General features: G+C 39.8%; 1 protein-coding gene across 6 annotated transcripts in view; it reads right to left on the bottom strand.

Annotated features, from left to right (window-relative positions):
* Positions 1–2129: 2129 nt before the first annotated feature.
* The window catches only part of ZNF532 (zinc finger protein 532), an 81039-nt gene continuing 60480 nt past the window's right edge, over positions 2130–22688 (bottom strand). For all 6 annotated transcript variants that reach the window (XM_073343648.2, XM_073343650.2, XM_073343643.2 and 3 more), the window contains 5 exons: positions 17667–17829; positions 14982–15260; positions 7071–7183; positions 6066–6213; positions 2130–4401 (listed from right to left, as the gene is read on the bottom strand). In XM_073343648.2, coding sequence (XP_073199749.2) covers positions 3907–4401; positions 6066–6213; positions 7071–7183; positions 14982–15260; positions 17667–17829 — 1198 coding nt within the window. In that variant the 3' untranslated portion in view covers positions 2130–3906. The remainder of the gene's footprint in view (positions 4402–6065; positions 6214–7070; positions 7184–14981; positions 15261–17666; positions 17830–22688) is intronic.

The raw sequence follows: 22688 nt of genomic DNA, 5'->3' as shown, positions 1-22688 counted from the left end.
TTTGTGAACCAAATCCAGGGGTGCACAGGGATGGGACCACAGCAAAGTAGCCAAGACTGAAAATGTAAGTTGAGGAGTGTAGCGAGGCAAATTTTTTTAGCAGCTTATATTTTAACAAATATGCATATAATCACCACGGATGTGACATCACACTGAAGAAGTGCATTCAGATACTAGTGACAAACAAGACTAAAACACTATTCAGGAATGGCAGTTTTCCATACCCAACATCCATATGGCCTATTTAAAGAATCTCTTTCTTGGTCCCCCTGCCAACGCCATGTCATGTCCCCGGGCAGTGGCTTGTGCAGCTGCCGCCCCATTGGCAGCAGTGCAGGGACGTGGGGTGGTAGCAGCGATGTTTGAGGGGGATGTCTCCACCCCACGGGGAGCCTAATGTGTCTCCACTACAACCTGCCCCTCCAATCAGGGAGTGATGACATGTCATGTGCTCACTCTGCAGACTAATAAGAGGGCAGCGCTGTAGGGGCCCTAATTCAAATTCTTTTCTACTTGCCGTGGAGATAGCTGGGCCATGGAGTTGTGACTTGTGGGCCCCAGGCCTGACCAGGCAACCCTGCTGGTAAGTGCCTGATGGAGTCCTGCAGCAGCCCCTTGTGCTGGGGCAGTGAGAGTGGCATAGCCCTTCCCCCTCTGCGCCCCCAATCATCACACACCAGCCTCATGCCCCCCACCCGAGTGGTCCCAATCTCTCCCTCACCCTGGCCTCATGCCCCCGCCCCTTAGTAGTCCCTGGAGCCCCCCACCCTGGCCTGGTGTCCTCCCCACCCCGGTCGGTTCCTGAAGTCTTGTCCCCTAGCTCATCACTAGATGTCAAGGGAGAGCTCATTCGGACCATGCTTATATCTGGCATAGCTAATAGTAATAACAACAATAATGGAAGCGTTCTGGATATTTCTCTCCAGCACATTTATGCATTAGACTGGGGTGGCCAACCTGTGGCTCTTCAGAAGTTAATCTGCGGCTCCTTGTATAGGCACCGACTCCAGGGCTGGAGCTACAGGCGCCAACTTTCCAGTGTGCCAGGGAGTGCTTTTGCATCATAGGCCTATTGTAGGAGTGCATGTTTGACTGGGGAAGGAAATATATCTGACAGAGAAGAGAGCTGATGCCATTTTCTCAGAATAAGTGACTAGAAGACTTAAGAATTGCCTGGCTTGGTGGATCAAGACTGCAGAAGGTGGCCATGATCACCACAGGAAACACCTCCATGAAACTGCACTTGGGGAACACAACATCCTGGAGGGCTGTATGTCCTGAGATATGAAAGCTTTCTCTACTTTGGTGTAGGTAACCATCCTGAGATGGAGGTATTTTCCTGTCAGTAAGGAGCCCCCCCCGCCCACACACTTAGCTTGTGCTAAGAATGCTCTTAATAGAATGTCGTCTAGCATATTTCCACCTGAAAAAGGCTGGCCACTTTTCTAGCCTTCTTCTTGGCGATGGAAGGGAAAAGAAGAAAAAAAAAAAAAAGAGAGAGAGAGAGAGAACGGGAGAACTGTTTTGAGAAGTAGGATGATACACAGAGATGGGAAGGTGTTGCAGCTATTAGGGTATTCTCTCTATCTCTTCTTAAAAGGGGTGTGTGTGTGTGTGTATATTCAGGGCTTATGGAAAATCAAAGTCCTATTTATTTACATAGCAGGTCTGTTACCGACAGTGACAGGTTGTATTTCCATATGCTTTCCTAGCAATGTCTATAAACCCAAATCTAGAAGAAATGCTTCTAGGAATTAGGAGCTTGTTCAATCCCTGTCTTCCATTAAACCTCTGCTGAAATTACTATCAAGGAATGACAATTCTGCCAACCTGGGGTTTTAACTAATGCCCATTACCAAATATCTGAGTTCCACCCACTTAACGGATTGGCAAATGAAATCCCTAAGGGAACAATTTGTGGCAGATTCTTTGACACATGCGCACTTGGAAACTGGACTGTGACCACCAAACGCATTTCACATAGCCTACCTAAAATCTTGGAGTGTCTGCTAACTTGGCAGTTTTTTGCCCTGTATGTAGTGACATAAAACCATTAGTTCAGGCTTTCTCCTTTGTAGGTGTACAATAATGGAAAGGGAACAGACAACAAAAAGTATTAATAATGCCTGTGCAAATTTAACCTTTATTATCTGTTCACTGTATACAAAACACCATTGCTGCATAGTGATAACTTATTTGCTGTACAGTTGACAGTGCTCATCAACAAACAAGTGTTAAAGAGGTATACACTTAACAAAAGGGCAATGATAGCCAGTGCACATAACTGACAAAAACATACCAGGAACCTGCAACTTCAGCTATAAGCTTTAGCATACAGAAGTACTGCATAACCACCTAATACTTGAGTAGTGTATAAAGGGGATAACAAGCATCTACTAATCAACCAAATTAGGAACATGGATGGAGAGAAAAGGTAGAGCTAAAGTTTCTGATATACAACACAGAATGGCAAGAAGAATTTTTACATAGAAGCTCAGGTTTCTAACGCTGTTAGAATTTAATGATAAATAACAGAATCTCACAAATCTTTAGGGGCAAAATGCGCCACATTTATTTACATATGAAATGTACTTAATACAGTTATAATGGACATAGTGTATAGTAACATTTGAGAGCAGCAAGACTTTTAAAGAACCGAACAGTTACTACAGTATATCATGCGGATATCTATATATACACAATTTTTTTTAAAAAAGGTACAAAATTTGTTTAGGGATCCATACAAGGTATAAAATGCAAAAGCAAACAAACAAAAATATAACTCTCACAGAGAACTATATATGAAAGGGACAGTATGGTACCTTTTCTGTACTTCAAGAATGCATAACCAGTAATATTAGGTATACTTTTTGAAATGACTGAACTAGTTTCAGATGGTCTGTGCTAATGTCGAAAGGCCAACTTCTACTGAAATAGGCTGGTGTATTACCTTCTTAACAGTTGTGGTTGGACAGAACACTGAGCACCAGAATACTTGGCATTAGCATACAGAGCTGGGAAATACCAACTCTCACAGCCAAGGAATTAAACTATTTTCTTTCAAGAGCCAGAAGAAAGGAAAATACACAATGCTGTGTACTCGCTTCTGTATAATGTTAAATAAATTATATGACAAACCCCACCATAATTATAAAACGTATTTATCTAATTACATCTTATTTGTTTAATCCACAGCAGCCCAGCCTTTCTGTAACAATTTTAACTTTGTGTGACCTTAAAGACCTCCTTGCAGGGCCTAAACAAATGATGTAGTGATGCCCAGTTGTGCAGTAACATTTTTTCAAAAGTGCAATGACGTTCTAAGGAGTATGCACTCTGAATAGTAAACACCTGGTATTTCTGGTGTTACTGCCTAAACACTGTATTCTTTATAGATGCAGTGACTATTCCTTACAGAAAGATTTTCAAAACCACCTGAAAGATTTAGAAGCACGAGTCCCATTGATCTTCAAAATCTTCCCTATACATAAAATCACTGTTTTCTGGTGCAGTTTCATTAACTAAACTTTCTTTCAGAAGCATTTCATATATAAAACAGTTTAACGGAACCGAAGGAACTACCCCTGTGTTAAGAACTCTGTTTTAAAGAAACTTACTACAAAACAAACAAAACAAAAAACGGATTTTCCACTAAATAGCAATACAAACACGTAACAAAGAGTATAAAAATTGTTAGTTTAAATATATACAAACTCTTTTCAACTCAAATACTGTTTTGATGCTTATTGAGCATATAGACAATGAGGTGAAGAGGATACATTTATGTAGAATATATTGCAACAGCCTGAACTGTACTGTTAACACGATTATATGGAGAACTTTCTGTAACAAAAATGTCATTTATATTCCAATGTGGAGACGGATTTTTGCTTCTCAAATATCTGATCACTTTTCAGCTGAACTCAATCTTTTAGATTTAATGAAGGCCATGCCATGTGTTCTCATATGAGTATTTAAGGCCGCTTCAGTTTCAAATGTCTTTGCACACACTTTGCATTTTCGGTCTGATACCATGTTGTCAGATGATTCATCTTCATGATTGGCTTTATTTTCTTGTTGATTATCCTCCCCAGACCCGTTCTGTTTCGATACTGGCTGAGGCTCCTTCAGCTTATGTACAATGAAGAGATGCCTGGAGAGAGATACATGAGAGGTATAGCAGAGGCCACATTCCCTGCACTGATACGAAGAGCCATCAGATTTGTGCTGAGGGATATGTTCATGAAATTGAAGAAGATTTTCTGTTGTAAAGCCACACACAGCACATTTGTGGACTTTAAAAACATTTATCTTCAACTTCTTCAATGGCTGTGTGATTGCTCCTCTGGGAGGCCTGAATTCCAGTATAGGTTCTTCCAACTTACGCTTTGGACTGGGAACCTAAAAAACAACAAAAGTGTATTTATGCAGGTATAAATACACAGTTCTCATGAATATTCACCACTTGTGGACTTAAAAACCTTCCATGGGTATGTTCCAAAACCCCCCTGCTAAATCCAATCTCTGAAATAGTAAAAACAACCATCTATGTTAACAAGAATCAGTTCCTTAATATATTGTACAAGAGATTGATTTTGCTAGCTAAGTAACAGCATTTGGTGCATTGTACAAACATGAATAAATGTTTTCCAGTATTACTGTTTTAAAATATAATATTCAATGATACAGTAATGATGGACATATTTAGAATATCTTTCTATCAGCACTTTAGTGCTTACTCAGAAATCTCAATCTTAACTGGATTTGATTTTATTCCATGCATGACGATGATGACCGTAGATCACCTCCTGACTGTTTGTGGCCAAAAGGAGATACTGGAGAAAGATGAATCACAGAGTACAATTTTTAATTACTACCAATCTGTTTCTTCATTTTATTGTGCAAGAGGCATATTTTTCAAAAATCCTTCACTTACCTGTTTGGCTCAGAGAATCCACGTTATATTTCAAGATTGTATACCTAACATGACCCTATTTTCAAAAATGTTTTTAGAAAGCGGGGACAATTTCATGGCAACATTTTTTAGGGTAGTGAAACAGTCACACATAAATTCCCTTTTTAAAAAATGTGTGCTGGTGTCACCACTATCAGCCTCTGACTCAAAGACGTGTATTTCTTAGGGTACAGAATGAGTTGATCATAAAACACTGAACAAGGGTCATTAACATTCACCCTGGGCAACTCAACAACTCTGATAGCACCCTATAGCCATTTTAGTTTTCTCTTCACTCCTACCATTCTTCATCACACTGAACACTAATTCCACTCTACCATTTATTTCTGGTAAACACAGACAACATTTTACTTAGTATGGAAATAAATTTTGATAAAAAAATTCAAATATTTGATTGATGTAATGGGAAAAAAAATGGGAAAATTCCAGGTGTCCTGAAAGAAATTCCCAGGCATTGAATGGAAAACGAGGCCTGTCTCAATAAAACCAAGATACTTAATATATACCATGAACATTCCAAGCTCTGTTTTTGGATCAGTGTTCCTCTGGCCAAGGAGGATTGTTCAGTGTTAGTCAACACCACTCACTCATCCGGCACTGCAGGAGGACTGCCTTATTCTATGGATTACTTTAAGTTACAACTTTAAACTAAGCCTAAATTGGTATTATTACTATGTCATGGTTGTTCAGCGTCCTATGTGAAATGAGTTTGGTGGTGCCAGTTTGCCAACAAACATAGCTTCTAGCTAAGCTGTAGCTGTTTGGTTGATAAAGGATTTTGGTTTGCAAAGCTTCCAACAGAGCACCTTTAAAGAGGTGCTATGGAAACAACTCATCAAGAGAGAGGCTGAATTCTCTCTCACTTGAAGTCTTTAAGTCAAGACTAGATGTCTTTCTAATAAACATGTCTTAGTTCAACCACAAGCTATTGACCTGATGCAGGCCTATGTTTTACAGGAGATCAGATTAGACAATCATCATGGTCCCTTCTGGCGCTAAAATCTATGCATCTATAAAAAGGTCTAACTTCACACAAACAAGAAGGGACCAAATAATTCATTGTTGAAAGAGGTTCTCCTAAAGTGTTTACCTTTGTGTCTTCTTTTACTTCACTTTCTTCTATATTGGTTGATTCTGTCATTTCTTTCACATCAGGGTCTTTAATGCCATGCATCAACTGAATATGTTTTTCTAACATCAGTCGTTTAGTAAAAGTGCGTCTTGAATCTGGGCAGTGCCTGTATAAGTGCAAAGCAGACATACATATGGTCAAATGTTTACCTTTTTTATAAACAATCTTTTAAAAAAAAAGACACATATGAAGTAGTCATAGAATCATAGAATATCAGGGTTGGAAGGGATCTCAGGAGGTCATCTAGTCCAACCCCCTCCTCAAGGCAGGACCAATCCCCAATTAAATCATCCCAGCCAGGGCTTTGCCAAGCCTGACCTTAAAAACTTCTAAGGAAGCATAAAGCAATATGCTAGATCAGCGGTTCTCAACCTTTCCAGACTACTGTACCCCTTTCAGAAGTCTGATTTGTCTTGCATGTTCCAAGTTTCACCTCACTTAAAAACTACTTGCTTATAAAATCAGACATAAAAAATACAAAAGTGTCACAGCACACTATTACTGAAAAATTGCTGACTTTCTCATTTTTACCATATAATTATAAAATAAATCAATTGGAATATAAATATTGTACCTACATTTCTGTGTACAGTATATAGAGCAGTATAAACAAGTCATTGTCTGTATGAAATTTTAGTTTGTACCTGACTTCGCTAGTGGTTTTTATGTAGCGTGTAGTAAAACTAGGCAAATATCTAGATGAGTTGATGTACCCACTGGAAGACCTCTGGTTGAGAACCACTGTGCTATATTATACACAAGTGGGACAGCCCAGAAACTCTGGTTGTCATTCAAATTCAGAGTTGATCCATGCATTCATATAATAAACAAACTGATCTAACTGAATTAATTAGATGTTTGGTTTTGCATAAACAAGAAGTGCAGATAAACTGACAACAGCCTCTACTTTTCTCTTTACCTTTGTCTCCATTGATCTTAAAGAACATTAAAAGTAGAACTTACGAGCAGGTATAAACTTTCCTAATGCCTTTGTGTTTGATACGATTGTGGCGACATAGACTATGGGATGAACTGAAAGATTTGTCACATTGTCGACAAGGATGTTTCTTCATTTGCTTTAAAGAAGGGAAAAAGAAGAAAATATTAAGTAGCAAGGTAATCAAAGGCAGTATATATTCTCAATCTTTTAAAAATAACAAAGTAAGGTTACTTACCCAGATCCTTTATTCTTCGAGGACACTGCCTCTCTAGGACAACATTGTAGGAGTCACTGGTCCCAGAACAGTTTCTAAACTGTGTGACCATTAAGAGGCATGCACACGCCTACCTGCATTGTAAACTGTAGTGAAAAAAAGAGATGACCTTGCCCTCTTTTCAGTTCTTCTCTGCCACCAAAGATGGAAGGGGAAAAAGGGAGGATCAGTTTGAATTTACATAAGCAATGTTTTCAGATAACTCTAGTTACTATTAAATAACCCTTTCTCCATTGCCAAATTGCCTCTTCAGATCTTCACTCTGGTAGATTAGCAAGGAGCAGACAACTGCAGGAGGAAGGGTGAGGGATACCTAATTGAAAATAGACTGAAGCACTGCTTTGCCAAATGTGAAGGATGGTGATTTCATCTCACAACTTCGACTCATAGGAAAGATCCCTGAAAAGGCATGCAGAAAGATGGGGTATAGCATGGCATTCCATTGTAGGACATAAGCCTTCTTCATAATTTCGAGGATCTAATGGTTTTATATTATAGATGACCATGTGGAAGAAGGTGGGAAAAAAATCCCAAAAAGGAAGGAATGAAGCAGAACAATTTATGTCATTCATTCGGAGCTCTCAGGAGATTTTTTTCAAAATTGTACTTGCTTGAAATAGACGCAGCTGCAGGTGCCAGCATAGAAGCCCTCTATTGTGTTGAGTTTCTCTAAAAGAGAAAGATTAATGGAATCATCTCTAGTGATGGTACTCCTAACGTGAATGGCCAGAGGGTCTCTAGTATCTGAAGAGCACTTCTTCCCACTTCTTCCCAGCTGCAAAAGCTCAAAGAACAAGCCATAGTTAATGTCCCCTATAACTGATTTAGCATATCACCAATCCAAGAACTCAGCAAGTCAGTCCCTTAAACAGCAGGTCTATCACCTTGAGCTTGCAGCAAAGACACTGCACACTCATTGCACACTCAGGAGACTAGAAGGTTTACAATTAGAAGTTTATCGTCGCAGCCATAATTTAATCGTATTGACAGCTTAAACACTTCAGAAATTGATAAGTCAGTCCCCCACAGTCACCAGTTAAAGCTTTCTTGCTTCCAGGCAAGTGGATTTTCTAAACCCTGAACTATATCTTTCTGTTTCAAAACACTGACTTCTTAGGCCAGTTCGATAAAGACCTGGAACAGAGGATTGAAAGAAAAAGACAAAAAAAAGCTGACTGATCTAATGTAGATCACTTTGACTTAGATGATCCTTCTGAGTTAATTAGAACCAGGCTCCTGGTTCACTCAAACTATCCCCTCCCAACTAGAAGACTGTCAGATCCGAGGACTCTTTGCGTCTGAATATGCAACAGATCTGCAAGAACTGGGTTGGACCCTAGCTAGGAGTGCTGTGCCCATAGAAGGAAATCCAGATCACTCAGACACTGAGCTGAAGTGCTTTGATTTGAGGATGGCTTATACTTTCCATTCAGGTTCAAGTGAAAGGATGGCAAAGAGACATAGTCTGATCCAGAGTCTGCCTGGTGCCTAGAAGAAGAAATATCTGATATCTAGGATCATTTCTTCCTTTTCTGATAGAGAACACACCTTTCCTCCAAAGTGACTCAAACTTCATCTCCTTCCTCTTTTTTTCATGGGCACTGGCCAGGTAAATCAGAGTCTCCCAGTATTCCATTTGGGACTTCTGAGCCGAGTTCTTGGATCAATGCTTGGGAATGAGACTCCAGAGGTGAATCCATCTATTCCTAGCCAACAGATTCAAAGGAATGAGCAGCAAGGACTTTTCCAGGAGGATGACATTCAGTTTCTGGCTCCATTCATTCCTATCCCTTGAAGCCAAATAGCCCCTACATAAATGCCAATTTTTAAACAACTCTTAAGCTCATATGTTGATCTCAGGCATTTCAATATCACAGGAGGTACATGTCTTGAATGCAGAGCACCTCTCCAGATCTGCCCAACCTAACCATACAACAGGCTGAAGACAAAAGGGAATGTTTCCAGATTGTTTGTGCTGACAGAATTAAGAGGAACTGAAGATGATTTTAGGGACAGTTATTTCATCTCTATAGTTTTGAATGCCAGATTGTTAGTTGGTGTGCACATCCTCCCTAATGGTTACACTGCTTAGGAATGGCTGCAGGACCTCTCACAGATAATGGGAAAAATATATCAAATGGGGTTAATCCTAAATTAGAAGTTTTTACAGACACAGTCCTCTCTGACCCCAACCTCCATTTTATATTTAATCTTTAAAATAGTGACTCCTTAGGCCAGTTGAAAAAAAAATGAAACCATGTAAGCATGTAAGAAGCCCCACTGAAGCTTATGGGACTACTCACAAGCTTACAGTTAAGCACTCCATAATTGCCCTGTTCTGTTCATTCTGCTTGAAGCAGCTGGCACTGGCCACTGTTGGAAGACAGGATACTAGGCTAGATGGACCATTGGTCAGACCCAGTATGGCCGTTCTTATGTTTCTTAAGTACCATGCTTCTTCAGGTATAAATCCCTTGTACATGTTTCTAAAAGAAAAGACATCTGGAGGGACATGAGCTGAAGACAGTCTGAAACCACATTTTTACAATATATAAATGCCTGGTGGTATGCTTTAAAGTTTGGCAAGAGCTATGTATGACTGCGTCTCATGATGAAGCCACAAGCGTGTTATAGGGGCCATCCAAAAACATTATACCACATTACACCCCCATGTATTCTCTTTACTCAGCCTATTTCAGAGGAAAAAAAGCTTTTTTCGGAGAACTTAATTGTTTTTATTGGTACTATTTTTCATACCCTCCACCTGTAAAGCCAGGCTTCATTAGTACCATGAATCCAACTATACAGGCCTTCCTGGGAGAGAAAAACAACAAATACATTTTTGAAAAATGGGAAATTCATTTTCATTGTTTCACAAAAATTTAGTCTTTTTTCTGTGCTGACATTTTGAAAAAAAAAAGTCATTAAAATTTTGAATTTTGGAATTTTTCAACAAGTCCTACAGATTTTAGAAATCTGTAAAAACTACCTAAAGTAGTTTTCTATACATAATAATGTCATGATTTTATATCTTAGGAATGCTAGACTTAGAAGGAAGGGACATGTCTTGTTGGGAAGCTAGAATTCTTTCCTTTTCCAAATATACAGATAGAAAATTCCATATATATATATTTCCACAAAAAGGTCCTATATCTAGCCCTCTTTGGTCATGAGATATGAACCTGAGACTAGTGCAACATAGAGTAACTGCACTGCAGGACATTATAATTTTCAGGAATTTCCACAACTGGGGAAAAAGGAAACATTTCTCTAGCATATTTTGTTTCTTTTGTAAATGTCTGTTACAAGCTGTTCCAGTGTTTGAAATGTCAGTAGAACAAGTCAGAAAATGTTGGTAACTTTGAAGAAGAAGAGATTGTGCACTTGTGCAGTAACTGTGGGTCTTCGAAAAGTATGTCCTTATGGATGATCCACTTCATGTGTGTATGCATCTCTCAAGCCCTTGATCAGAGATTTTCCATTAACTGTGTCTGTTCAGCCCGCGCATGCTCCCTATATCTCATTGTGCTGGACACCGAGGCTATATAGGGACGTGCAGGCAAACTGCCCCCAGTTCCTTCTCCTCCCACACGTTCCATAGAGAACAGTCCAAAGCAAAGGGGAAGGAGGGCGGGTAGTGGAGCACCCAAGGAGGAAACATCTTGAAAAACGGTAGTTACCGCACAAGATGAGTAATCTGTTTTTCCTTAAGTAGTGCCCTATGGGTGTTCACTTCAGGTGACTTCCGAGCAGTACTCCCAGAGGGAAGAGGAAGTTTTGGAATTGAGTCCAGAACTGAAGACAGTACTTCATTAGCAAGTGCCACATCGGATCTAGCGGCATGGATCAAAATGTAATGTTTAGAAAATGTATATAATGAAGCCCATGTTGCAGCCCTCATACCTCAGATACTGACACATTCTTAAGTAATGTTGTGGATGTTGCTTGTGATCTGGTAGAATGCGTTATCACCCTTTGCAGGGGTTGAATGTCCGCAGTACCAAAACTAGTGATAATACACCCAGATATCCATCTTGATAGATCCATGATCTGTGCACAGAGACTATCTGTGAAGGAGATGAACAATCTAGGTGACATTTCTAAATTGTTTGGTCCTATCTAAATACAAACCCAACCCCCTCCTAACATCCAAGACATGAGAACAGGTCATCTGCAAAGAGCTATGCAGTTTTGGACTAAACACTGGTAGATGAACGGATTATGGAGCAGGTCCTCAAGGAATCAATTCTGAAGCACTTAGAGGAGAGGAAAGTGATCAGGAACAGTCAGCATGGATTCACCAAGAGCAAGTCATGCCTGACTAATCTAATTGCCTTCTATGACAAGATAACTGGCTTGGTGGATGAGGGGAAAGCAGTGGACATATTGTTCCTTGACTTTAGCAAAGCTTTTGACACGGTCTCCCACAGTATTCTTGCCAGCAAGTTAAAGAAGTATGGGCTAGATGAATGGTCTATAAGGTGGATAGAAAGTTGGCTAGATTGTCGGGCTCAACGGGTAGTGATCAATGGCTCCATGTCTAGTTGGCAGCTGGTATCAAGTGGAGTGCCCCAAGGGTCAGTCCTGGGGCTGGTTTTGTTCAATATCTTCATAAATGATCTGGAGGATGGTGTGGATTGCACCCTCAGCAAGTTTGCAGATGACACTAAACTGGGAGGAGAGGTAGATATGCTGGAGGGTAGGGATAGGATAGAGAGGGACCTAGACAAATTAGAGGATTGGGCCAAAAAGAAATCTGATGAGGTTCAACAAGGAGAAGTGCAGAGTCCTGCACTTAGGACGGAAGAATCCCATGCGTCGCTACAGACTAGGGACCGAATGGCTCAGCAGCAGTTCTGCAGAAAAGGACCTAGGGGCTACAGTGGACGAGAAGCTGGATATGAGTCAACAGTGTGCCCTTGTTGCCAAGAAGGCCAATGGCATTTTGGGATGTATAAGTAGGGGCATTGCCAGCAGATTGAGGGATGTGATCGTTCCCCTCTATTCGACATTGGTGAGGCCTCATCTGGAGTACTGTGTCCAGTTTTGGGCCCCACACTACAAGAAGGATGTGGAAAAATTGGAAAGAGTCCAGCGGAGGGGAACAAAAATGATTAGGGGACTGGAACACATGACTTATGAGGAGAGGCTGAGGGAACTGGGATTGTTTAGTCTGTGGAGGAGAAGAATGAGGGGGGATTTGATAGCTGCTTTCAACTACCTGAAAGGGGGTTCCAAAGAGGACGGATCTAGACTGTTCTCAGTGGTAGCTGATGACAGAACAAGGAGTAATGGTCTCAAGTTGCAGTGGGGGAGGTTTAGGTTGGATATTAGGAAAAACTTTTTCACTAGGAGGGTGGTGAAACACTGGCATGCGTTACCTAGGGAGGTGGTGGAATCTCCTTCCTTAGATATTTTTAAGGTCAGGCTTGACAAAGCCCTGCCTGGGATGATTTAGTTGGGGACTGGTCCTGCTTTGAGCAGGGGGTTGGACTAGATGATCTCCATGAGGTCCCTTCCAACCCTGATATTCTATGATTCTATGATTAGTTAAGGTGGAATTCCAACAGTACCCTTAGGTAAAAATTTAGGGTGTGGACATAAATATACCTTATGCTTGAACACCATAAAGGGGTGATCTGCCATCAAGGCTCCAATCTCTCTGATCCTACAGGCTGACATGATGGCTATTAAAAAGGCTTCCTTCACAGATAAATGGAGCAGTGAACAGGTTGCCATTGGTTCAAATGGAGGTCTCATAAGGTAACTGAGTACCAGGTTGAGGTCTCAGGTTGGGGTGGCAAGAATGGCATGGTATTTACCAGAGGTAGTTTTTACCAGGTAAATCATGTTTTTTACTGCCCCTGGAAAAAACAGTTAGTACTACTTTGCGAGATTTTCTATTTAAAAAACTGCTTTGTTTACACTTAGTATTAGTTACATTTTCATAATGGGATTACATAAAGCACTAGATTTAGAGATTAATTTAGGGTTGTAGAAAGCGGGGACTCTGAACTCTTGTGGTACCAAGTAGGGGAATGGTACTGACACGGTACTGAGGATGCAGTAGCCAAAGCTTATGGTGGAGGAGGGCCCTAACAACGTAGGCATCAATGGTGTTTGGAGCCATTGCTTGCTTGGTTCCGAGGGTGCTGAATGGGTAGGTACTGGTGGAGGGCTGAGCCCAATAGTGTCAGTTTGGAATGCTTATGCATGCTCTTCTTGTGCTGTGGCCCTGTCGGAGCCATGTCTCTCCTTCAAGCTCTGGGACTTTCCAGCTCCACCAGTACTGGAGGAGGAGTTCTTCAACTCAACAGTACTAAGCCAAGAGGTTGAGGCTCTGGAGACCATAGACCTCGAACAAGATCTGGGCTTTTTTGGAGCTGGCTTTTTAAGATGAGAGTCTGCACTCCTCTTTTTAGAAACCTTAGCTGAAGCCTCCAAAATATTCCCTTTTCCAAGGGGAAGTATTTGTGGAGATTGAAGGAGAGCTGGATCTGTCCAGAGACAGATGTATGGGAGGTTTTTCTAGCCTGATTCAAAAGCTGTCAAAGGGAGCGTTCCATCCTCAACAGTCTGAGTTTAATCTCCCTTTCCTTCCTTAACCTGGATTTGAGAGCCAGGCAGAAGCTTCGCTTCTGGGAGATATGGCACTCACCCAAGCAATGGACACACTTAGAATGGCTGTCACTAACAGGTAGAGCCTCTCTGCGGAGTATAAAACTTGGTGAGCCAGGCATGCCCTGTCTGGAGAATAAGGCTCCCTGAGGGGAAGGAGAGGAACAAAATAATCCTTCCATTACATATCTCTAACTAAAACTATCACTAATAACTAACCTGTACTAACTAAACAAACAACGATAGGAAAAAACTGCATACAAGATAACAGAGGCGTGTTCAAGGCGGACCCTCTGAGGCTCTATCTCAGGCCAAGGTGGCTGAGAAATAACTGACAGGGGTTCAACCACACATCCCTGTATATTCTCGGTATCTGGCATGAGGAAGCATTCGGAGAATGTTCAGGCCAAATGGACACTGCTAACGGAAAATCTCTGATCAAAGGCTCAAGAGGTGCATGGGCACCTGAAGAGGAGCACCCATAGGGACGCTACTCGAAGAAGAAAAATGGGGTTTTTTTGGTGGATTTTTTCTTGTTTTTTTGACTAGCTCTAAAGGTTATTAGATCTAGAAGAGGCAGTCAAAGATGCATGAGGAATGCAACATGTAACGTAAGTCTGTAATTTACAACAACCACACTCATCTGGCCAAACAAAAACAAAAAAAATTATGTCCTCTGGAACCAAACTGTTAAAGAATTGTGAGGGGAATGGAAAGAGAATCAGAAATTAGTTTAGCTGACTCAGAAAAATTTCATAGGAACTTTTTTCAGTTATTCCATCTGTTCTTGAACAACCTTTGGTATTGACTAAATAACCCTACAATTAACTGAGGGCGATGAGAGTCTTTCAGTAGAAATTTAAAAAGCTAAGCAACATAAAAGGAAATGGATATGAGAACAGGGAAGAAAAAAAATAGAGCACAAAAATGAAATAATCAGAAACATTATCCCTCTATTTATAAAGGTCTATTGAATTTGAAAAAAAGTAACTGTTGCTATTTTAGCATTAATTCATTTAATTTGGAAGCTACAGTAATTTACCTTTCCATGCTCTTTCCTCATGTGGGATATGTACACATCTCTCTGAGTGAAGAGTCGATCGCATTCCCAGCACGTCCAGCCAGGGTTGGTTACTTTTTTGGGCTCTGCTTTCTTTACAGGAGAGGGAGATTTCTTCTCCAGCTTTTCTGTTCCGTTGATGGATTTTGAATCCTCTTTGTTGTGACTGGCTGAGTTTTGAGTTGTGGGTTTAGTGCTTAGGAGCAAATTTATACCCAAGTTTGGTGGCCCCTCAACACTTTTCAATGTTCCATGCATAGACTAAAATATAAAAAATAAAAATGTTACACAAGTTTGCTGTTGGTGTGGCTAAAATGTAAAAAATGATCTGACTAAAGGCTTTACCTCATTCTACCCCTCATGATAGAAATCTATTTATTAGATCACTTGTAATATAAGGACACTCAAAACAATGTTTAAATAAAAACAAGGTTGTAATACAAACAAGCAACATAAAAATCCATAGACAAAGTGTAGTTATCTTCAATGGCTGCCTACAGTTACATTAAGTGAAGCTGTGTGAGTGAGAGGTTTAACTTGCTTTTTTGTGGGGGGGGGGGAGCTTTCTAAAAAGGCCTTCTTTATCCTGATTAACTCTAATTTTTCATTTTACTTGCACAATAAAGTGGGTCAGTCTTCCCTAATGTGGATCACCTGATATATAACCTAGCTTATTGTTTCCTGTAAACAATTCAAAACGTGTTTGCATTGACAGAGTTTGGACAGCAATATTGGGAAAAAGATACAAGTAAAGATGGCTTTTGAAAGATTAGATAACCCAGTTAATAATCCCTTTGAACCGTGAATTTGCTAATCAGGAGATTACCTTCACATATGAAAGCCTTGCCTTCCAATTGCTAGTGTTCTCAGGGTCTCTTACGCTGTCCATTACCTTTGCCTTGCTGGTTTGCATGTCCAGCCACTCCAAATATAATCATCCTATCTTATAGCTGGGCTGAGCAAGTAGTCCCAGCAGCCAAAACCATTCAATACGTTGTTGAACCAGAGGAAACTGATACTGGGATATAAATCTGATACTTTAGCAAAGCCAAACTATCTCAGTATCAGGCTCTTCTTTGTAGGATAATCAGATGATTCCCATGGACTGTTTGCCAGGTACTTCGCAAATGTCATACTCAGCTGTGCTGTGGAACAGAACTGTCTTTCTGTTTAAGTGGTCTCTACAGAAATTAATGCCATTTACTTTCAAAACCAAAACGTTTCATTAAAAAACGGTGACTAAAAAGATAAGGTACTTTCATTTCACCCATCTGACATCCAAAAAGAAGAAAGGTTAACTCTTTTTAGCATGTCTAAATAAAGTACTAGCTAATATAATGAAATCTATTCCCACTACAAGTTGACAAAAACTCTATGAAAGGTAATGAAAAAAAAGAATTTCTGGCGTGTGGAGGAAAGGTGTAAAAATGGTTGCTCACTTTGAAGTATTCTGCACATTTTTAACTTAAGACAATGTTAGCTATCAGAGTGATAATAATTAATCACAATATTTGAAAACAGTTCTTCTGGAATACAATTGTCTCACTGGGATCCAGTTGCTTATGGCACCATATTCTCAGCAGAAAAAACAGGAATTTAAAGAAAAAAATAATTTCTAGTCTCCTCCCCTACCTGGGTGTAGACGAGAAAGAACTTTAGGGTATATTGTGTATTTTTAAAAGAGTTGGTTTCTCAGAATTGCTGTTCTCGCCTTCAGCACAAATCTCAGCCACTTCCCAGGTAGTACGTGCCATAGCTCAGGCTGACATTCACCGTGCTGATTTCAGCAAAGACTATGAGTCTGACTCTCCATTGCCCTGCACCTTGTTAAGTCATTTATGTTAGCGTAAAGGAAACGCAAAGTGGATGTCAAATGCCACTGTTCTGGTTCACACCACTTTACAATGGCATAAACGATGACACAAGGTACAGGGCAATGATGAATCACACCCTTGTGGTTTAAGGAATCTAAGAGTCGCTAAGGCCTCCAGTACTTTAAAAATAAGGTAAAGCAATATATTTAAAATAAATGGCTAACAAGTTGCAGCCGGGTGGGTGTGGTGGGGGGGAGTTATTGTCTCTTAATAACACAGGTTGGAAGGATAATAGCCAGAGTTCTCCAATAAATCATCTTATTATGAAAATACAGTTATGAGATATTCTGTTTTATTTTACCTTCTAAGGGTATATGTATTTCTGCATCCATACAAGTAACACAATGCTTCTCTAATCAGTGAGTTCTGAGTACAGAAAGCTTGATTCTGTAATGAGCTGAGCACCATCAACTCCCAACGGACTTCAACAAGAGCTGATGATACTTAGCTCACACTGTAGGAGATGCCAACACTTAGCAGGATTGGGGCCATAAATCTCGCTGTAACCAGTATTTTTATAATATATCATCTTGCATGCAGTACACACACTCACAGGCAATATATAAAATACTAACATTCACACAGAGAAATCTAGTTAGTGACTAGAACATATAGACTCTATATTTTAACTGCATAGAGATATTAACTGCAAATTACTCTTTAGGAATAACTACCACCTATTACTTTCTGTGGTTTTCTCATAATTTTGTGCTTTTCTGAGATGATTATGTGTAATGCTTTAAACATGACAAATGCTGTACAAGGATTCAAATGAAAGGAGATGCCCACACACCTTGATATGATCCATCATAAGTTGCTTCTGTGCATATAAAAGAGAACAGTCCGGACACTTGAAAACAGACACCTTCTGGTTTTCAATGTGTTGATCAAAGTGGCGATACAGCAAGGGTTGCAGGGTAAACACAGTGTCACACATGGAACATTTATATATTATTCTAAAAATAGAAGAAGTTCAGTAAATAAAAGTCAGTCATCCTGATCATTTATCAGCAGGAATCACTGTTAAATTTCTTCTCATCACAGGTGAGACCAAATGTATGTATACATGAACATATTGGTCTGTTGTGGAAAATCAAAAATGAAAATGATACAACTAATTCAAGAATAATCCTCAAAATGGAAAGTAAAGCAGCATTCAAGAAAAACAGTATTAAAATCCAAAACCAACGGCACATTTACATCTATTTATAACCGTTATATATAAAACCAGTAAATGCTTCTGACAAGATTTTCCCAACGTATATATCTTTAGATCTCTAATTCACATTTAAAACAAAAGGGCTGTTGATCTACCTGACTTTGGAATTCAAACGCACAAATTTGAAGGGGTTACTGATTTGATCAAAAATGTTAACATGTTTAAAGTAGGGTTCACTTTTGGCTTAGATGAGTCTTCTCCACTTCTTAAACTATTAGTCCAATCCCTCCAGTGTCTCGCTGAAGCTGAAATTTCACTGGAACGCAGCCTTTCTATTTGGCAATTTAAAATTTTTCATCGGCTACCTATTTCAAAGCATTGTACAGAAATGACCAAAGCACAGCTTCTAGCACTGCTGATGCAGGACTGCTGGAAACAGGAAAAGCCAATTGTGTAATTTTAATAGCAAGTGAATCAACTTCCTTCCTGTATTACAATATTCTCATAAAGATGTTAACTAGCAACAAAAGCACGTTATGATGAGTCAGCTGATGATTAAGTAATGCATAAATTCATCCAGACTTTATAAAAAGAATGGTGAAGAATCTAAGATAGTAATTAATAAGGACCAAAACAGGCTGAATTAGTAAAGGACATTGTAACAGCAGTCTCTGAAGGTGAGTTAAAATGACAGCATAAAAATGTTTCCCAAAATGAAGGAAAAATTATGAATTAATCTTGAAATGGGTATCATTTCAGCAGAATTCTGACTCTGTCAAGGTCCCTACCAATAATTAATAAACCAGAATGAAACTAGGATGTGCTAATGAAATGGAGAGATCAAGTCAGTTCACTGAGAGGGTAACCCTCTGGTCTAAGTGAAAGAACTAATACTACATAATAATGGTTTGAGGCTGGTTGCATTTTGCCAATGATTCTTCAAACAACATGGGATGTTATGCACAGGTTTTCTTTTCATGATTTTTTGTTTGTTTGTTTTACATGTTTGGCTCTATAAGAAATTATTGTAATTTTTAAATAAAAAAACACTGTTAAGATTGGTAGGTCCAAAATTTATCCTCTTTTTCATATATCTGTTTATAAAGCCCATGTAATACCCTTTATTTCTTCAGAACTGTTGTAATTTTTATTTAGAAAAAGAATAGAAAGCAAATGGCATTTGAAAGGGAAAAATAACAAACAAGCATAGGAATTGCCATATTTAATCAGACCAGTGGTCCAACTAATCTAATATCCTCTGACAGTGGCAGTAGTAGCCACTTTACAGAAAAGTATAAGTATCTAGAGTCCCCTGACATTTTTTCATCATCAACGCTTCTAAAATTTACTTTTAAAATGTTAATAATAATTTTCCAATGTTAATAAATATTCAGTTGAATCTTACTGGTACTGGTTGTATTTTGTCCCTAAACTACTGGAAGAGCTAACTCTGTTAAAGTAAAATCTCAGCTCAGTGCCCAGTCAGAGCACCTCAGCAGAATGCTGGAGAGATGCAGAGCAAAGGAATCTTTCCCCGGCCACAGAGCTATTTTGGACATGTTCCATGCGCATCACTTAAGTCTTAAGGATGCAGTAGCACCTGTGCCCATAATGCATCCATAGGGAATGGGGAGAACCCAAGGATTCACATGGCAATGTGTTCACCCTCCACCGTTGGGCACACCGGGAGCTACTGTGTAGCTCTATACTTTATAGGGGGTGCACACTCCCGGTGATGGCCTCGCTCAGCAGAAATGCAACAGCGAAAAGCAGTTTAAAATGGTAATATTTTATTCTCAGCATTCTTCATTTTAATGTGAGAATATAAAGAACAACTCACTAGCAAGAGTATTTGTAATTTTCATTTATTCATACATTTTGTAAAGAAGATGTGTATTTCCATCAATAATAGATGGCATGTATCAGATATCCATATTTTGTGATGGGACTCATCTCTGATGAAGTGGTTTTACAAAGCTAATTAATAATTATAACCAGGTTTGGAAACTGAGGCACAGGAAGGTTAAGAGACTTGAACAAGGTTATACACCACGGCACTGACCCTCCAAATGATTGTCACCCATGGCAGCACACTAGACAGAACATTAGAATCCTGACTCCTGATACCCATCACTAACTCCCTTGGCTGGCGCCGCTTCCCGCAGCCCCCCGTTGGCCTGGAGTGGCGAACCGCGGCCAGTGGGAGCCGCGATCGGCCGAACCTGCGGACTTGGCAGGTAAACAAACCGGTCCAGCCCGCCAGGGGCTTTCCCTGAACAAGCGGCGGACCAGCTTTGAGAACCACTGATCTAGGGTACAGTTCCATAGCCAGTGACTTGAGTGGAAGTCTGTTTCAGGCCCCTAATCTATACATTTGCGACTACAGGATTATATATATTGTCAAATGGTGGCATATTATGTTAGTACTTTTTAATTTGCTTTGCTTTCTGATCTTTTCATTGTATTTAAAGTAAATTAATCCTTGAGTAATCACTTCATGTGTAATGGAGCAACACAGTGCTCATTAGCAAAACCAGCTAATATTGATAGGAGAAAATAAATCTGCTACTGAGACTATTACACCTCTTTAAAAACATCAGATTCTTAATATTCACATTTTAAATAAACATTTAAGTTAAGTTAAAGTTGCTCCGCTTTCGCAGAAGTTCAAAATCTTCTTGATAGGAGTCCAAATTCCCAAGTCATCTATTTTCAGAATAAACTCTACTAATTTAAATTGATACAGATATTCTGTATGGTATGCTGTATCATGGTAGACACATGGATCCAATTCATTACAAAATATTTCTTTCAGCCGCATTTTCAAAGTTAGGTATATGCAACTGAGCACATACATTTGTGAATCAAACAAATAATGTGAGTCAATACCAAATGTGTCTAGCTAAGGCCATGATCAAAACAAAGTACTAAAGCATATATTTAAGGGCTATGCTCGATCATGACTTAAATTACTGTAGCCCCAATTCAACAAAATACTGAAACACATGCCTTAGTTAAAGCTCATGAGTAGTCTAGTTGAGGTCAGTGAATATGCATGCACATGCTAAATATTTCCTCACAAATATTATGCACCAACAACTGTATGTGGGAAATGCACTTATTTCAATCTGTGAAAATCTGGCCAATAGAAATTTTAAAATTTTCCGTAGAACACATAAACATGGAATCTACAGGCAGATACCTGAACATCACATTAAAAGACAATCCTCTACTAGGATATGGCATTTCTCCTTCCAATAATTTATATGTCTATATACATGATAATTTGTGCAATAATGTCCTATATTGTGTACCAACAGTCTAATGTTATTAATAAATTGGTTCCATACATATTAATTTCTCCAAGCTTTAAAAGGAGATTACCAATAAAAAAAATCTTACTGCTACTCCTAAGAGCTCATACTAGCTACAAAGAAAAAGTCACAGAGGAGCTTCTTTAGCCCATAAAATAAATTAAGCTATCCCTGATGAGACTGATGTGTGTGTGTGTGTGGAGAATTAAAATTGAAAAAGCCTTCCTTCTCCCCATATTAAAATAATCTCATTTGTACCTATTGAAAGCCATTCTACCTAATGTGGTTTTTCATAAAACAGGTTAAAATTAAATTTAAGAAGTGAAATCATATCTTATTTGCTGCATCTGTTCTGATAAACAGACATTAGTAATACAATTATAAATCATGCAATTTCACTAAATGCCAAGGGCATACAGTGTCTTACTTAATGCTCTATCTCCATTAGTTCCTGCAAACAAAACAGACTGCATGAGCCGGTGACTGCCACAGCTGCAAACATGGTACACATCCCTGCGTAGGTTCTAAACTCACCTCCATCCTAGGGTTTCACTTTTGTAACAAACGGAGGAACAATAAGGCAACTAACTGTAAGTCCACTTCTGTCCAGGCTGGGCTGCTCCCAGTGTTCCTAGTTCAGTTTGGACAGGCCCTTGCCTATCAGACTTTCCCTCTGACACACAAAACCCTGTGTCAGGAGAGCCCAGGCCTGAAGCCTGTTTTCCACTTCAGCCAGAGGAGGGTCCTTCATTCATTCCTGGACAGGTGTTTCAGGGGTGGCTCCAGCCCTTGTCTTCAGGACAGATCTATAAATCCTTCCTGACCAGTCCATCCATCACACCTTATTTTCTGCAGTGCTGAGCACACACAACTCCCAGAGGAATTGCAGGCCACAGTTCCCAACCAACAGGAACGGCAGAGCTGGTTGGCTGCCCTTCCACCTAGGAACTGAGGGAAGGGGATGTCGCCACTATTGGGGAGGTGCGGAGCCAGGTAGGGAGCCAATTCCCCCCCTACCCCAGCACCAGCGGGGCTCCCAGGCTGCGTGCCCCTGGGCTGCCCCCCTCCAGCACCCGCAGCAGGCCTGGGCCGACCCCTAACCCCAAGATTTAGTCAGGGGTGTAAAGTACAAGTCATGGACAGGTCACAGGCCGTGAATTTTTGTTTACTGCCCATGACCCATCCATGAGTTTTACTAAAAATACCCGTGATTAAAACATAGCCTTAGTGATAACATATCATCTGCAGGTGTTTGTGAAGGGTCCGTTTAGAGGGGAAAAAGCTTAGCACTTTAAGAAAATCCAACTGTTAATTCTTAAAATAATTTGCTATAATACAAAAA

The sequence above is a fragment of the Lepidochelys kempii genome, chromosome 5 (assembly GCF_965140285.1).
Source record: "Lepidochelys kempii isolate rLepKem1 chromosome 5, rLepKem1.hap1, whole genome shotgun sequence".
NCBI lineage: Eukaryota > Metazoa > Chordata > Testudines > Cheloniidae > Lepidochelys > Lepidochelys kempii.
Note: the sequence above shows the minus strand (reverse complement) of the source record. Positions and strands in the feature narration are given on the sequence as shown.